The following is a 16805-nucleotide window of genomic DNA, read 5'->3' as shown; positions in this document are numbered from 1 at the left end:
AGGAATCCAGGCTGCCCCACACTGCCAGGCCTCCATGACACAGCCCCGGGCACTTCATATGGGCTTCCTCACCTGCAGGGTGGGCTCTTATGGTGACTGTCCTTGTAGCTGCGACTTCACGCTTAGGTGCACAGGCACCTTGCTCAAGAAACCAAACACGTTTGCAGGCGACGCCGTCTGCCCCTGCACCTGCCGAGCAGCGGGGCTGGCGCTGCCTGAAGGCGCCGGGGCTCCCTCACGGCTTTGGTGCTATGCCTGAAGGCCTCATGCGAACGCCTGCGGGAGCGGAGCAGGACACGGCGCTGTGTGTCCGAGGGCGGAGGGGAAGCAGGGCACGGGCCACGGTGCGGCGGAGGGAAGGAGGGAGAAAGAAAGAGAGAGTGCGGCGACTTCGGCACGGCCCTGCCCTCACAGCTCCATCATGGCCGCCACCCCTCAGAGCGGGAGCCGAGCAGGGGAGCGGCGCCACCGCCCTTCCCGCGCACGCGCTTCGCGCAGGGGTTCGGCGCATGCGCGGCCCGTGCCGGCGCAGCTGGTCGGCGCGGCGCATGCGCGGCCCGCTGTCAGTTCCGGCTGTTTGTGCGGGAAGTGGAGCCGTCCCGCGCCCGCCGGCCCCCCGCCACCCCCCCCCCCCCCGAGCCCCGGTCGCTCCCGCCGCCGAGCCACCCGGCCCGGCTATGGCCCGGGACTACGATCACCTCTTCAAGCTGCTCATCATCGGCGACAGCGGTGAGCGCGGCGCGGCGCGGCCCGGGGGCGGGGGTAGGCCGCTGGCGGGGTTGGCCGCCCCTCGCCTCTGTGAGGGGCCTGAGGGCGGCGGCGGCGGCGGCGGCGGGGCCGGGCGGTGCGGGGAGGGCGGTGTCATGGCGGGGCACCCGCGGGGGCATTGCGACCGGTTCTCCGGTGGCGGGGCTCTGTTGTGCTGTCGGTGGCGATGGGCTCTGCCCGGGTGGGTCGGTGGGGCTTCCCCCCCCCGCTTTGAATGAGAGGGCGCCTTTGCTTGGGCTTCGTAAGGCGTTATCTGATGAACCTGCGGAACTGGCTGTCACAGGATATTATGGTGAATAGCTCGGTTAGGGTTAGGAAAAGGAAGATTAGGCACGTACAAGTAAGAGCAGCACCGGTGTGGGTGCTTGCAGCAGCCTTCGCCAGCCGCACGTTTTGAGGGCGCCCGCTAATCTCTTGCTAGGCTGAGGAGGGAATTCCCTTCCCCTGTGACAGGCTGTCCAAGGCATCGATGGGAAGGGCTGGCTGCTCCTCAGCCCTAGGAACCATTGTTTCCAGTGTGGCAGCTACTATGTTTTGATACTCTTTTATTATCTTAATTATTCCTCATGGCTCTTTCTGTGCTTCAACATGAAGTCTCAGTTCTGCAGTTTGTCAGGGCTATTTATTTTTAATAAATCCTTCTAGGGCAGTAGCTTTGTGTATTTCTAGTTCTAGTATAGCATACAAATACCTAAACCAGTTATGGGTAAGGGGCAGTTATATAGATTTTTGGCAATTCACCCGTGCAGCAGTTTCAGAAACTTCTGCAGGGATAGTCTGTGAACTCAGCCTAGATGCATAAGATTTGGGACTGGGAAGATTCCTTCCTTCAGTCTGGTTCAGTGTTGCTAACACTCCAACATCTTAGAGCTTAATTTCCATAAACTGGAGGAGATGGCATCCACCCTCTTCTTATAATAGAGGTGTGGTCCATAAGGCGGCAGGTCCCGGCATGCAGTGAGGCACGGCTCTGGGGTGAAAGTGTAACGTTGCATGATCTTGGCAGTTGTCACCCCCAGAAGATTTAGCTGTATGTAAAAATATTTTATTCTATGCTAAACTCTGTCTGCATGAAGGAATCTAAAAAGGGAGAAGGGACCACAGCTTAAAACTATGCGCTTTTGGGAGCCTATGGATTGTTAAAGCCAAATGCTGCATTCTGAGTAGAGCAGTAACTGCTGCTTGCTGATGAGTTTCAAAACTGTTCAGGCAAGATAAACAGGATGGTGAAAACTCTGAGGAGGACTTCTCATCTTAAACAATTAAATGACATTTCTTAGCTGAGTTTTCTTGAGCAAAGTCCCTACAGCATTTCCAGCGAGAGGAAAGAAGTGAGGACTGTCGGCTTGCTTGTGGTTCTCTGTTGTTGTAATTAAATCTCACCATGATGTTTGAGTATTGATTTTTCTTTTTTGGTTTTGCATTTGCTAACCCCAACAGGAAGGCTTTGTCCCTGCTTCCACAAAGCAGTTTACTTGCTTTGTTTATTGATGTTTATTCTCTGCAATAGGAAGTGGACTGATACTGGATAAGAAGATTCTGTCTCATCTGCTTTCCCTTGTATGTAAATATGTTAGGAGGGTAGTAGGTTTGTGTGCTTTTAGAACAGGTCATCTTGAAAAGCTGCTGGTGATCTAGGTTGTGCCAAATCATAGATTTAAAAATAAATACAGATGATCTGTGCTTTCAGTGTGCTGCTTTAATTCACTCTGCCATTCAGTAAGATAGAGGTTTTAGAAACTGGTGTGGCACAGAAATTTGCTCTTAATTTTGATTGTGCAAAGTCAATAGGCCTTTTGTTTTGTTTCAGCCTGCTGTCTTCAACAAGCAAAGAGGCCCTGCTAGCCTTCTCTTTTCAGATCTTCAAATAACTCTGTGTAGGAGGTGGAGGGTCACGAAGAGTGTGATTTCTCTGCGCGTGAACATTGTGGATCAGAGGCAGTGTTTGTTTAGTGAGATCCTTGTCATTGGGAGCATGTAGAACTTCCTGACTTGAGGAGGTTTCTTTTCTCCAGATGCCTGACTGCTGAGAGCAGTGTAGACCAGAGAGCATCTGCAGCACTGGATACTGACAAAGCAGTGGTCATGTGCAGCCCATGCAGCTCTGCAGTGTAGCCGGAGGCTGGTTGACGTTTTAAGAAGGTGGTGTGGTCTGAGAAGTCTGTGGGTTCCAGCATCTATTTTACTAAGCTGGAGGCCAGTCCTGTTATCCTGCTCGATCAAGAAACGTAGTACTAGCTGAAACCTTTTTTCATTTAAATTATTTTGCCTTAGCTGGCTATGTTTTGCAGAGGTTTAGCTCTTGCTAAATAGCCAGTGCTTCATTAAAGTTCAGGAACAGCTCTGCTGCTGTTTTTCAGCTAGAGGTATTAAGTGTGTGCAGGCTATAACTTGGTATTTTTTAGTAGATACTGAAATACTCAATGAGAAATGGGCATGGCCATTGTCTGGTTGTTTGAACTCTTTGCAAATGAGACCTGTCTTACTGGAATCATGCAGATGTTTTGAGTTGTTTGTTTTTTCTTTCCTGGTAGCTATCTTCAGATGCCAGCAGCTGGGAACTAGACTTTGCATGGGTCTTCTGTTAAGAAAAGCTTTGCAGGCTGTATGTCATCAAAATAATTAAACAGCTTTTACCTGAAAAGATTTAATAGATAATCACTCTGGTGATGTTGAATTTTGTTTTCATGCCATAGCAGACTTCTTTTTTTTGGAGGAGGGAGGGAAAGGAGAGGAAGGGGCATTAACAGTAGAGATGTTACACAGAGATAACAACTTTGAGACATTCTGATACCCAGATTCCTCTTGGTTGGGTGGGCAGGAATGAGTTCTTCATGGTTATTCTCTGAAGCACTGTGAAAAATGCTTCCCTGCAACAGGGTGTGATTGGGGTGCAAACAATCATTTCAGGAAAACCTGGATGAAGTGCTACTCAAAGCACTTAGAGAACTGTTTCGCTTTTTTCAAAAGGTACTACTTCAGAAAGGTATTTGTCCTTCCCATTAGATGTGGAACAAGCCTGTGTTGGATGGCAATGCAGAACAATGGTTCCCAACTCCTCTGTTTGGTTTAGGCTTCTGTTAAACTGTGGCCGTGATAACATAAGCTTTCTAGTATGAAACTCTAGTCTGGTTGTCAAAAGTAGTCCAAATTCCACTGCTGTTCAGCACAGCATGATGAATGGGAGGTAGGCAGTGATGTTAAGCATGATGTGAAATTCAATAGAGTAGTTTAGAGCTATGTTCTGAGTGCTTGTTAATTAGCAGGGCATACTTGGGTTTGGATCTTCCTTAGCAAACTCAAGCCTGATGATTGTAAACTTGCTTTCAGTTATCATTCTTTTACAACCTCTTAGAAGTGACCACAATTCAAAAGCTACTGTTTGAGTTTGCTGAGGGGTGGAGGAAGGTAGGGACACAACTCTGTCAGTACTGCTAGAAGAAGCATACCAAGCCTTGGAGTGACTGCAGTGTGCTTGATCAAACCCTTCAGGGAGAGTACTGAGATGAATAGTCAAGGTGGATGGTACTAGATTCTCTGCTGAGAAAATAGCCTATTTAGAGTTAAAATGCAACGGATGGGTAACATACTGTTGTGCTATCTGACGCCCAAGATGACTGTATTCAAAGATCTTGCTGTCTTTGTTTGTCGTAGGTGTGGGCAAGAGCAGTTTGCTGTTGCGTTTTGCAGATAATACATTCTCAGGTGAGTGTTTTGTTTACTTCAGTTAAGTGAGATGGTCAAGGTCTGCTCCAGTGCTGCTGGCTGGCAACAAGTTGTTCTTCTGCATTTACCCACTGGTAGCTAGACCAGGAATACATGATGTTTCTAACTTTGTTTCAGTGGTATAAGCCTATACAAGCCATCCTGTCTGATCTTCACTTGCAACTGCAAGTCCTGTGGGATTTAAATACTGATAACGGTTCCAGAAATAGCTTAGTTTTTTTAGCTTATGCTGTATTCTGTGCAGACTTCCTATTGGACATTGGGGATTTAGATTGATTGAATATTGTGGCTAAACAACTTATATTTGTGACATAACTAACTGGGAGGAAACCCTATTCAAAATCAGTGATTGTAGAAGCATTTAAAGAAAAATTTGTCTCGGTTTTCACAAGTGAAATACTTCCATGGTTGCTGTTCATTTCTGGAGATACTTGGGTGCTTACTCTTGACCACCAATGCAATAGAAGAATCATTTTATTTTTTTAACAGAGTTTTTAACTTTAAGCATGACTTGGGAGAAGTTGCAGCTATTAACTGCAGATAAAAATACACAGATCAGCATGACCTGATAGAGCATTTTCAATGATAAGCAGATAAGGGGGAACCCTGTTCTGCTGTCTAGTGTGAGTGCTACTGCCAAATAATGTTCAGAAGTGTGCTTTGGGACATTGAAAATAAACAAGAATTAGGCTCTCACTTAGTCATGCTTTTCCTTCAGGCAGCTACATTACCACAATTGGAGTGGATTTTAAAATCCGGACAGTTGAGATCAATGGAGAGAAGGTGAAGCTACAGATCTGGGACACAGCTGGACAAGAGCGCTTCCGGACTATCACATCAACGTGAGTATAACTGCGCTTTGTGATATGTAGCTTTATGCATGGATCTTGCAGTTTAGAGCTACAGTTTAGATATTTAATGTTGCAGTTGATTAGTTAGTGACAGCTTTGTGGTATGTACAGTGGAACTTCTCTCAGCTGTTTTAGAACCAGTAGCGGTGGTGATGGTGTGTCTAGGTTTGAAACTGGGATTTCAGATTTCCTCATTCTTCTGTGCATTTCCATGATGGCTTTGTCTTATTCCTCTGCTGTTACTTTCGAAATGGTAGAACTGGAGTTATTTCACTGTTCTGTATATAGTAGAAAATTTGTTTCTGAAGTCTGTCCAAGAAGGTCATCCTCTGATTGAACGTATTGCACAAGTACAGAGTGCAAACCCTCTGTCAGTGTTGTATAACTAATGAATAGCTTTGAGGTTGAAGACTAGGATTTCCAATATTTAGTTTTCTCTTAGGACAGATGAATAGTCTTTTAGGACTCTTTGTGTGGACTTCTGTTGAAGTAGATGCCCACATGAAGTTAACCTTTTCCTTGGTTCGAGTTCAGTTTCATTCTCATTGTCCTTTTGAACAGCATGTGCACAGCTTTTCCTGTTCCTGGAGAAACCACACCCAGAGCTGCAGCCCTGGGAACTGAGAATAAAGCATGCTTGTAAACTGATTGCATTAAAGGTGGGACTGCTCACCGTGGCACTAGGGAAAGAGGAAGAAATGCGCTTGGAAATGGAACTTTTGTTTCCTTTATTAACAAAAATAATAATTCTTGACAGACCTGGGTGTTTCACTTGGTCTTTCATGACTGACTTTTCTTTTGGCTCTTATTTGGGAGGAGGATTGTTTTCAGCTGATGCTTTGGTTAATTTAGGCATAAAAATCATGAGATTAGCTGCATCTGTGTTTCATCTGACCAGCTAGAACCGGCAAAATTGAACCTGGTGTGTGCACCGCCCCTTTCCTCTGCTCTTTTATACGGATATTACTGGATTGCTTCCATTGTTTCTTAAGTGTTTGGCTTGAAAAACCTTGGTTGCCTCTTGTAGGGTTCCTGTGTGTGACATCACTTCTTGTTTCGGCGCTGCAGGCAGCGTGGGGCAGGAAGTGGTGAGGGGGAGGCAGCAGTGCAGTGCTGTGGCCCCCATCAGCTGTGTGCATGGGCTAGTCACAGAGTGCCCCAATTACTGCTGAGTCAGCACATGGCCTTCCTGTTTTCAGATTCCCTGACGCTACTCGGAGCTGCGTTAATGAGCGTTGGTTTGTGGGGCTGATGCCAGCTGGTTTAGAAAGCCATGGTATCCAGCACTGAACAGGGAATACCCGGAAAGGAGGTGAATGGGAATAGCTGCAGATTAGAATTTGTGTACGGTTTTGTTTAATTCTTTGATTAACATTTAAAATAGGCGAGCTGAACTGGTTTGAGGGTGTTTGTGCCATGGCCCATTTGAACTCTGCTACTACTTTCTTTTGCATAGCTTTTTAACAAATGGAGGGGTATTTTACTCCTGGGGAAGTGGAGGCCCCAATTTTCCTGCTGTAACTCTGGTGAAGTGGTTACAGAATCTTCTGTGGTCAGGAAAGAAAGATTTGAACTTTGTTCGGCTTTAAGCAAAGAAGTTCCTGTGTCGGAGTGCATTTGAAGCACTGAGGAAAATACTTTGGGAATGCTGGTTGTGCTGTTTTGAGGGCTCCTCTTGCTGCTACCTCAGCTAGCTGTGACTGTCTAGCATTCACTGATACTTTTCAGGAGGTGCTCTGGACCCAAACAGATCAACCAGGAGATAAAAACAATCTGAATTTTAGAAATGATTCTACCTATTCTTCATTGTCAAAGTAACACTGTAACTGATTTGCTTATCCCAAACTGAGTGACAAATCAAGTTACTGTGCTAGTACTTAACAAAAGGGCTTGGCTACCAAATTGTGGGTGGAGTATGAGTGTGCTGTCAACAGTGTGGTATTCTTTGTCTAGTCCTTGACTAGATTGAGGTTTAGGTTGAGGTAAAGGATATAAAAAGGTGTTCCTACAGTATTACTGTAGGCCAGGAAGTGCCTTTACAGTTAAAGGTAGATTTCAGATTGATGTTGAGCCAAGCCTGGCAAGCAAACCTGAAATTAGAGCCCATCTGGTAATAATAGTAATAGGTTGGAAGTACTGCTGTATAGACCTAGAACTGCAAAATGGGAGAGGTGGTAGGAGTTAATAGTGGAAAATTGGGAAACGTTCAGGTTCTGTTTTGCTTTTACTTGACTGCAGCTGCAGAAGCTGAAAACCTTAGTAAAACAGAAATCAGGTTGATCTGAAGTATTCTATACAAGTTCAAGAAAACTGAACTAGATCAGAATTTTGGATTGGGAAATGTAAAAGCAGCTGGTTTTTACTGTCTTTTAGATGTGGAAATACTGGGATAGCTGGTGCCTAGTGGGAAGAGAGGCCAAGTTGCATGACTTTGGTTGTCATGAAATGTCATCCAAACTCTGAATTTCATGTAAATTCACTAGAGATGTGCCATGGCAGGGTTCTGCTGTATTAGCAGGAACACTTCAGATGCATGAGCAACCAGTTCCTGTACTTGATTTGCTCTTGTAGGACTGCTTTGTCCTGATTCAGGACTGTGGTTTTATGATACAGGGGTTATGTAATAGCTGTCAGATGCTGGCACAGGCTGAATAGTGATAACAGAGGGGCCTTCTGCCATGTGTTTGTATGCAATGGCATGTCCAAGAGAAGGATAAACTTTTTGCAGTGATAGAATTGCTGTGTCTTTTGCAGCAGGTATGAGGGTCCAAAAGCATAAACAACTGGCCTGTGACAATAGACGTGCTTCCAGAAACCTGGAAGAAAGAGGATGAGTATGAAAGCATATTAGAAGTCTGTAGGATTGGTTAGAATTCTAGATGAATGAAACCCAAAGAACCATATATACCACAAACCAGTTAAATACTGGCGAAGATGCTGGATTAAAGGAGTGACTTATCTTTCACATTGGCCAGTTATGTTTATTTTTCCATAAAAGAAATGCATGGGCCCTACTGAACTGATGCAGTCAGTAATGCTCTGGCTCAATAATGCTCTGACTTACCTACTGTTGTGCTTCATGAAACTGGTTATTATAACTCCAGATGCTAATCTGGGGAAGTATTTACTAGAGGATACCTGAGAGCTTTCTTATTGGTATCTCATAGTAGGAAGTACCACAGTGAGTGGCAGAATGTTCCCTTCTGCTTGCAAAGGTAGTCTGCAGAGATGTGAAGAAGAACACAAATGGCTGAAGGACACCAAGAGTTTGGTTAGCTGGTTCTGGAGATTTTTTGTATCAAGTCTGCAGTATTAGTGGGTAATGTCTCAAAGGCAGTAAGCTTATATCATTAAGCTTCTTTACATATAACTCTATAGGTAGAACAAACAACTCGGGTATTTACTTCAATTTAAATGTTAGCATTCTTAAGCCTTTTCCACACCAAAGCTAAATGTAAACCCTTTAGATCTAGGTAATTTTTCAAACCAAATGGAGGATAGTTGCCTACTACCAAGCATCCAAGGGCATATACAGGTCAGGTTTGGTTGTCTTCCACCTCAGTGGGATACTGTCATGTTCACTCTAAGCAAGAATAACTGTTCTGTAGCTTCTGAAGGGGTTTTTCTGAGGGGGGGGGGAATGGGTTGGGAGGTTGGGACCGAGAGCTTAATTTCTCTTTTGCTTTCATTTTTGTGGTCTCCATCTTCCCTAAAATGAAGATAAGGCATACTTTCCCTAGTGTCAAAGCCTCAACTACCTCTTGGTTGCCAAAAGCACAAAATTTACACCTACTCCTCCCTGAATGCCAAAAGCCCCATCTGTTCTCTACTTGCCAAAGCCTACAACTTGTTATAAAAGCAATTCTGCACTGCATCATTCTGAAATTGGAAGTAGGGGGTAGGATAGATAAGACTTTGTTTTCTAATACTGTCCTGCACTTGAGGTTGGCGAATCTTTGGTGTACTTGTTAAGCCTAAAATGTTTTCTAGGACACAAGGGTGTATCTAACAAGTGATTGAAAATAGCATGAGTAGCTTCTTAAGAAAAATGTGTATTTTGGGGCTTAAGAGTCAAAGAATGAAAAGTAGTCATGGTCTTATCTCTTGTGCTGCTAAAAGGTAATGTCAGCCAATGGAGAAAATGGCATTTTAGTATAGATGAGGGGTTGGCAACCTTTCTAGACCAATGTGCCAGACAATTTTCCTTTCCAAAAATAGAAGCAGTGTATGCTGATAGGAACTCAGCAGGAGTCAGGGGTTGCTGCCTTGCACAAAGGAGGATATTTCTCCTGAGGTGGTTGGCACTATTAGTGCTTTGTGGCAGGAGCTCCCAGCTCCTGCAGAGTTTTGAATGCCATAGTGGTCTGTGCTGCATGGTCCAGCCCACAGTCCTCATCCCTAGAAGCAAGCAACGACTGTGCTGACGACATGTCAGGAGTGGGATCTGTATGTACACGGTGAATGTTATTCTACTCCCCGACATCATATGCTTTGCTTAGAAGAAAATCTAGGTGCGTGGGCAAGGTAGGAGCAGCAGGATGCTCCGTTGGGTCCTCTGGTTTGGATGACTGGGATACCAGGCATGGTTTTATGGTGCGCACAGCAGAACGAAGCAGCTCTGTGTAGGTGTAGCTGTACCACTGCCTTTCTCTAAAGGCTGAGTGTTGTCTTTGCAAATGTAATGCTCAGTGTTAGGGAGGAAGTAGTAGGTCAGCCTGAGGGTTGGTGAATTGAAAGACTATTAGGTGATATGGGAGAGTTTGAAGGTAATTGGTTTGTTGTTCAGATGTAGAAAAATCAAGTGTGTTGGTAGGGTTGGAGAGCTTTCCCTTTCTGGTACTATTGCACAGAGCAGTATTTCATCCAAAATGGTGTGCAGTGAGTGTTAGTGGCAGGAGAAAAATGGGTTATTTTGGCACCGTGTGGATTCAGGCTATGGAATATTTTTTGCTTTAAGTGATCTAAGTTACGAAATAAAGTTGAGCTTTTAACAAAGCACAAATCCAGTGCTGTAACAAGTTTTAAAGCTCTTAAAGGACCTGATTGTGAATGAACTAGTGGAAGGTGTCCCTGCCTGTGGCAGGGGTTAGAATTAGATGATCTTAAGGTCCTTTCCAATCCAAACCAGTCTGTGATTCTGTGACAAGAATATCTCTGATGGGCTGGGAATAAGTAATTCTTATCTGAGTTCGTTCCTGCCAAGGGAAGTGAATGTACAGCATAAATTACTGGTAGAACATGCATGGAAGAATTATTTGGCTGTCATCTGAAAGTGCCCAGATGAGCAGTAGGAGCAGGCTCTCCTATTTCCATAGAGTATGTATAATATGATAGAGGAGTATTTGATACCCAGTGATTGTCACTGCAAAGTGATGATGTGAGAGGAAAGGGGTGAGAGAGATGAGTGCACTGTGCGTGGTTTATGTCTCTCTGTGGAAGTTTGTCTTGATGGTTGATACAAACAAGTGGCTTCTGCTAGAGAAGGGATGATGACGGGAGGGTGAGGAAGAGAGAGGGACTGGCTCAAGCGTGTTGGTAGCAGAAGCAAGCTGAAGACTTGAGATCTGAAAGGCAGTATGTTTGGATTAGATTAGGAGGCTTTGAAGCTCAAAGGTGTCCTTGCTGAGTTGGAATAATTTATCAAAGAGGACCAGAGTAGTCACAGTGGACATCTCCAAAGTGCAGGGGAAGGAAGAGTGCTGCAAGAGGAGCTTGTGGGAAGAGATCAAGATCTAGAAAGGCTGTCAAAATTTAAAGGAAAACACTTAATTTTGGTATGCTGAGTTCTGGAACTTGTTTTCTTAAAAATCTTAATGATTTGAGGGCATGAAAAGGAAAGAATAAAGCTATGCCAAATATAAAAACTGGGTGCTGGTGAAGACCTCACTGTCAATGGTTTAAATTACTTTTTTACTTTGGTCAAAGCTGCCTAATTTGCAATGGGGAGAATACCTGTGAATGTGGCTGGAAACTGAGAAGGTGGAATTTGCTGGTTTTATATAGCATTCTTGTGGTGCAGATCCTGTCTCCTTTTAGTTGGTTCATGCAGGTGATAATGTTGGAACTTGAATTCAGGTTATTTTTCTTGTGTGTCAGAACTGTTCATCATCATTTAAAGGTGCTGGTTGCCCAAGACTAATGGGAATAAACCAAAATGAAGCTTATTTTTAATGGTTAAAGGTAGCAGAGCGCATTGGATGCACATATGGAGTTGATCTGTTGAGTAGGAAGGTGCGATCAGAGCACAGTCGCTCAATATGAGAGAATTTTTTTGTGAGCTCAGGAGAACTGTGACTGAGGGTTGGGTATATTTGGAGATCTGCTGAAACCTTAGTCTGTAAATGATCTTTCACAGACAACAGAATGACTGCAAAACCTTGATGTGGCATGTTCAATGTGAAGGTTCACATCGCAGCTAGTTCCAAGGATGTACTGGGGTTACCCCACTACCTTTTCCTCATGTAGCTGAAAGACAGTATTAATCTTTGAAGGTCTTGACAAGCTGGACAAGGAAGTAAACAGCAAACTTTGGACTTCAGAACCTACTTGTATAGACTACATGATCAGAGAACTCTGTAGTTTAGAGGAATAGTGTGTTGTAAAAGAATTAAATGACTCCCAGTGGAAAGAAGATGGGAGCCCTAGATTGCAGTAACTTGGGGATTTGTTGTGAATCTTGTAGGAGCTAAATGAAAGAGAAAGAGCTGAGGTGATACATAGCTTGAGTTAACTTTTGTTGTCTTCTTGGGCTCCACAGGTATTACAGAGGAACACATGGGGTCATTGTTGTCTACGATGTAACAAGTGCAGAATCTTTCGTGAATGTAAAACGGTGGTTGCATGAAATCAATCAGAACTGCGATGATGTCTGCCGGATACTAGGTGAGCTTCTAACCAGAGTTACAGTATCTTCTGTAGTGGGCTGATCTGCTGAAGTACCAAACTGACTTTTTTCCTTTTCCTTTCTTTTTTTTAGTGGGGAATAAGAATGATGATCCAGAGCGAAAAGTGGTAGAAACAGAAGATGCCTATAAATTTGCTGGGCAGATGGAGATCCAATTGTTTGAGACCAGCGCCAAAGAAAATATTAATGTGGAAGAGGTAATAGAATGTGTAGAAGAATATAGATAAGACTACATGGGGATATTGGTTTGGAGAAAAGTAAGAATTACATTCTTCCTTTTGAGGAAGAAAGAAAATGCTTTGTACAAGTTGCAAGTGAGTAGGTAACATGAAAAAAGAGACTTCCAGCTGTGTTTGGAAGAGTCTGGGGAGTGAAATGAGGGAGCCCACATTGCATTTTCACTAGCTTTACAATGCTAACATATTAGATGTGGACTCAAGAAAGACTTGCCACTAGGGAGAATGCTGCTAGGAGGTGGGACTGCCCAGTCTTCACTTCTGGCCTCAGTTGCCAAACTGACCTGTTTTTATTTACTCATTTAGGAAAGGAGATAGCGGTGTTTCTGATTTAGCTTGGGAGCGGGTACTGGAATTCCACTTGGCCCATAGTTCTTGGGCTTGCCTGAGTTCCTGGCTGATCTGAACTTGCTTGTTTTCTCTTGCAGATGTTTAACTGCATTACAGAGCTAGTCCTGCGGGCAAAGAAAGAAAACCTAGCAAAGCAGCAGCAGCAGCAACAGAATGATGTGGTGAAGCTAACGAAGAACAGTAAAAGGAAGAAGCGGTGCTGCTAATGCCCTTTCCCTGCTGCAGAGACTCTGCTCTCAGACAGATCAGCCCCTCCAGCTAGACTCGGGCAATTCCACTGGGGCAGGCTTTGGGAGGACTTTCTCAGTTTTGTGCCGTTATTTAAAGATTATTTTTCTCCATGTTTTCTATCAAGAGGCGCTGGCACCTTACCACTGCAGTGCCAAGAAGGTATCGGATGGAATCTTGCCCCCCTCTCCTCCCCTGCTCATTCCGGTGCGCCTTGTAGACAAGAAGGACGTTGCCTACCAAGTGGACTAATTAACCCAAGAGTTTGTATATAATGTATATTGCTTTAACCAGCCTCGCCTCCCTGTTGTCGCTTTGGCTTCTGCCTTCTTAATGTCAACCAATCATGGACTGCAGAGTGCATCTTTTTAGAGGAATAGTACAAAGTTCTTAATTCGAGTTGGCCCCGGGCTGGCAGCAGCTGCTTCCTGGGCCCTCTGGCTTTCCTTTTTGTTGGGCTCCAGGGTGGCGACTGGTGCCCCTGGGGCCTGTGGCTTCACCTGGAGCTCCAGGCTTTTACTGGGGCTCAGGCTTTCTTTTTCTAGGTACCAGGATTGCAGGTGTTGCTGCTGGAGCCTGGGGTTTCACTTCACCAGCCCCTGGGCTGGCATCTGGTGCTGCTGCTGGGGCCTTGAATTTCAGTTTGCCATGATCCAGGTTTGTGGCTGGGTCCTTGGGTTTCACCTTCTTGTGCTGCAGCCCAGCTGTACCTGTGCTCTCCTTTAGTTTATATCAAGATACTGAAAACCAAACTGACCTGCAGGAGTGGGAGTTATTTGGATAAAACTTTTTTTGTTTTGTTTTTTATTTTTAAAGCAAAGTTTAACTCTTTTGACCTCTGCTTCTGGTTTGCCAGGGTGTAAGTGAGGGTCCATTTCTTTTGAGAACAACAAAAACCATGTGATTCTGCCAAAAAACCCCAAACTTCTCTTCATTGCCCTGTCCACAGATAGGCAATCTGGACTGGAATGTGAATTTTGGTGGCAAAGCTTTTGTTTTTTAGAGAGAAGAGGCATGAAAATAAATCCAGCTGTTCTGGATTTATTTCTGAACATGAAAGCTGCTGCAGGATCATTCCCAGGATTCTTCTGTCAGAAAGGAGGACTGCTGTTTAAATGTAAGGAAATAGAAAGCTTGCTTGCTTGGGTTATGTGGTGGTGGAGGATCACCCTTGGAAACAAACTGGTCTCCCTATGCTCAGCAGCGTTTTCCTGTCCCTTGTTGGCCTTTCTGGGAAAACAAGGGCTCAGTTCATCAGCCTGAGTAGATGTAGTTCAAGGTGGAGAGTGTGTGTGCGTGTAACTAAAATATCAAATGTTGGGCTCGAAGTACCTGCTCAGCACCTGAATAATTGCCTAAATAATAATAAAAGGTTGTTTTTTTTTTTTCTGAAAATTACTAAAAGACATGGAAGGTATGACTTCCTTTAAGGCCTTTGAAGGTGGACGTACTCAGTTTCTCAGTAAGTGGCCCTATAGAATTGCTGGCCTTGGTTTGGTAGGATGTGATTCACTGGTGTCCATGAGTTTTGAATCAGCCCACTTCTCTCCCTTCCTCCCCCTTCCCCAGGAGAGGCTAAATTTTAAGTCACTTACTTTGCCTGCATTGTTTTAGATTTTATGGGTTGTGGTAAGAGCCCTGATCATACAATCACATCACAATCAATCACTTTAAAGACTTTTTAAAAATGCAAACAATGAATGTGTTACACGTGGGGGTTTTAATCAGTTCAGGTGCTGGGAATATGTATCCAGCTGCCTTCACCCATCTCTTTTCTTCACATATCTTTTGTTGGTAACCCAAGAATAAGAACGAGCTAGGATGTATTGCTTGTGTGAGCTCTAATAATGGTAAGACTTGGGCAGCTGTGGAAGGTGGTGGCTGCAGTTACACCAGTCCATCCTGTCTGCTCTCTGGTGTTAGACGTGGCGTGTGCCCCAGGGAGGAGCTGGGTCAGTCTTCAAGGCCTTCCTGTTGAGATGAAGCTGTCCTGTGATGGTTACCCCTTTCAGATTAAAGGGCCCAGCTGCATTACTTTGGGACTCGTGGTAGTGTGTGTGCAGATCTAGGAGGGAGTAACTTCATATAGGCAGAAATAAAGAAAATGTCTGAATTTACTGGAAATGATGCAATAAAATGAGGAAATGGTGCACCCAAGCCTGGAGTGTTCTTTTATATGGAAAGATTGGTCCTCTTTTGAGTCCAGGTCTGTGTGGTCACAATTTGAACTTTGCCAATCCAGGTGTCCAACTTCCTGGCTTAAAGTGGGATTTATTTGGTTTTCATCTTCCCTCGAGGTGGGTGTAGAGGAGCAGTTACCTCTGCTCTCCACTGAGGATTCACTTGGAAGGTGTGGGGACTGTGTCTCTAGTGGTGCTGATGTGAAGTTTCCTAACTGTTGAGCAGTGGAATGTCTAACTGGTTTGCTAGGATTATTTCTGTAATGGAAGTTTCTAATTATGCTTTTTAAATAATTTTAAAAAACTAAAAATAAAGGTTACAAGCTGCCAAATCTTTTTTGAGGTTCTGTTTCCTCTGCTGTCCAGCATCTGGAGGTGCAGGGTGGTAAGCCAGGGGTGACCTCTTTGGCTTGTGTGTAGAGGGTTTTTTACCTGGGAGGGTGGCTTTGGCAGATCCACAATCCATGCTTTCAGACGTTTAGTTGCTGTTCTGGTTTGAGATGTGAATGAAACAGTAAGCTGGAACTGGTAACCTTATTTTTGCGTGAGATGCTCATGATTTTGCTATAATTTTTTGTCTTTCTGTTCAAGATGTGTTGAGTGAACTTTGAAAGCTTCTGCAAGGCAGCAGGGGTCTGACCCCAGGTTTATTTGGTGGAGTCTGTCCTTGTTTCCCAGGGAATTAACGTGTTTCTGCGTAGGAACCCTGGAGCTGTTGCTGTGCTCATTGCCCTTTTAGCACTTGCTTACCCCTGCCCACCCCTCGATGTGCAAGCAGGCTCTTGAAGGCAAGTCCTTCCTCCTGGAGAAGCGTGATGGAGATGTGCTGTGGAAGGTGCCTTTTCTTCTGTTCGTGCTGTTCTGATACGACTGTGTCGAGGGGGATCCTGAGGAGGAGGTATAGATGGTCTGAACTGCAGCTGGTGCAAGCTGGAGGTGTTTCATTGTCCATCTCTGTTTCATGGCTAAACCCATTAGAAGTCTGAATATCCCTTTGTATAAGGCCAGTAAATGGTACAAATGGCTGGAACGTGAAGATTTACAAGCTCACCTTTCTATTTTGCTGTGTGGCAGGAGATGTAAATGTTTCAAATGCTTTTTTTCTCCAGAACTGTTCTCTTCTAAACACAAACAAGTGCTTCTCGTGGCTGAATTTCCTGGGCTGCTGCTGAACTGAAGATGCTTTTGGGTGTTAAGATGACAGTTCAGAAAGTGAGCTTGTTCTGCAGCTAGGGAGGATAAGCAGTGACTCGAGAGCTGAGACGGTATCGTATAAATGATCAGTTTTATTCTGAAGAGAACTATTTACAAAAGAAGTAGAGCATTGTTTTTACTAAAAATATGCCTTTATAGATTTTTATAATATGTATCTTATAAAAACCATACATGTATTTACATTACTGCTACATACAAAAATTACAGCACTGTGATTTATGTACATATCTATAGATACATTCTTTCTGCTCGTCCCTGCTGTGTGCTTTTTCCCTCTCATTCGAAGGGAATCATTGCTGCAGCACCCAGACACTTCCTTTCTTGGCTTTTTGGTTAAAACAATCTT

The 16805-nt window shown here is 44.4% G+C and overlaps 1 protein-coding gene across 1 annotated transcript; it reads left to right on the top strand.

Moving 5' to 3' along the window:
• Positions 1–631: 631 nt before the first annotated feature.
• On the top strand, positions 632–15581 carry RAB35 (RAB35, member RAS oncogene family). The gene is made up of 6 exons (XM_062631227.1): positions 632–729; positions 4423–4473; positions 5213–5336; positions 12103–12227; positions 12322–12446; positions 12914–15581. The coding sequence occupies exons 1-6, from the start codon at positions 678–680 to the stop codon at positions 13040–13042; spliced, it is 606 nt and encodes a 201-aa protein (XP_062487211.1). The 5' UTR covers positions 632–677; the 3' UTR covers positions 13043–15581.
• The last annotated feature ends 1224 nt before the right edge of the window (positions 15582–16805 follow it).

Source organism: Pezoporus occidentalis, unplaced genomic scaffold (assembly GCF_034315485.1).
Source record: "Pezoporus occidentalis ecotype Australia unplaced genomic scaffold, CSIRO_AGI_Poc_V1 ctg37, whole genome shotgun sequence".
NCBI classification, from domain to species: domain Eukaryota; kingdom Metazoa; phylum Chordata; class Aves; order Psittaciformes; family Psittacidae; genus Pezoporus; species Pezoporus occidentalis.
The sequence above is the reverse complement of the archived record's forward strand: the minus strand, read 5'-3'. Positions and strand labels throughout refer to the sequence as shown.

What these genes read in the sequence shown, in the direction of transcription:
- RAB35 (XM_062631227.1), top strand. Translation starts at nt 678, where the DNA reads ATGGCCCGGGACTACGATCACCTCTTCAAGCTGCTCATCATCGGCGAC. An exon ending in GCTCATCATCGGCGACAGCG is followed by an intron (nt 730 to 4,422) that starts GTGAGCGCGGCG and finishes TGTTTGTCGTAG; the next exon opens with GTGTGGGCAAGAGCAGTTTG. An exon ending in TGCAGATAATACATTCTCAG is followed by an intron (nt 4,474 to 5,212) that starts GTGAGTGTTTTG and finishes CTTTTCCTTCAG; the next exon opens with GCAGCTACATTACCACAATT.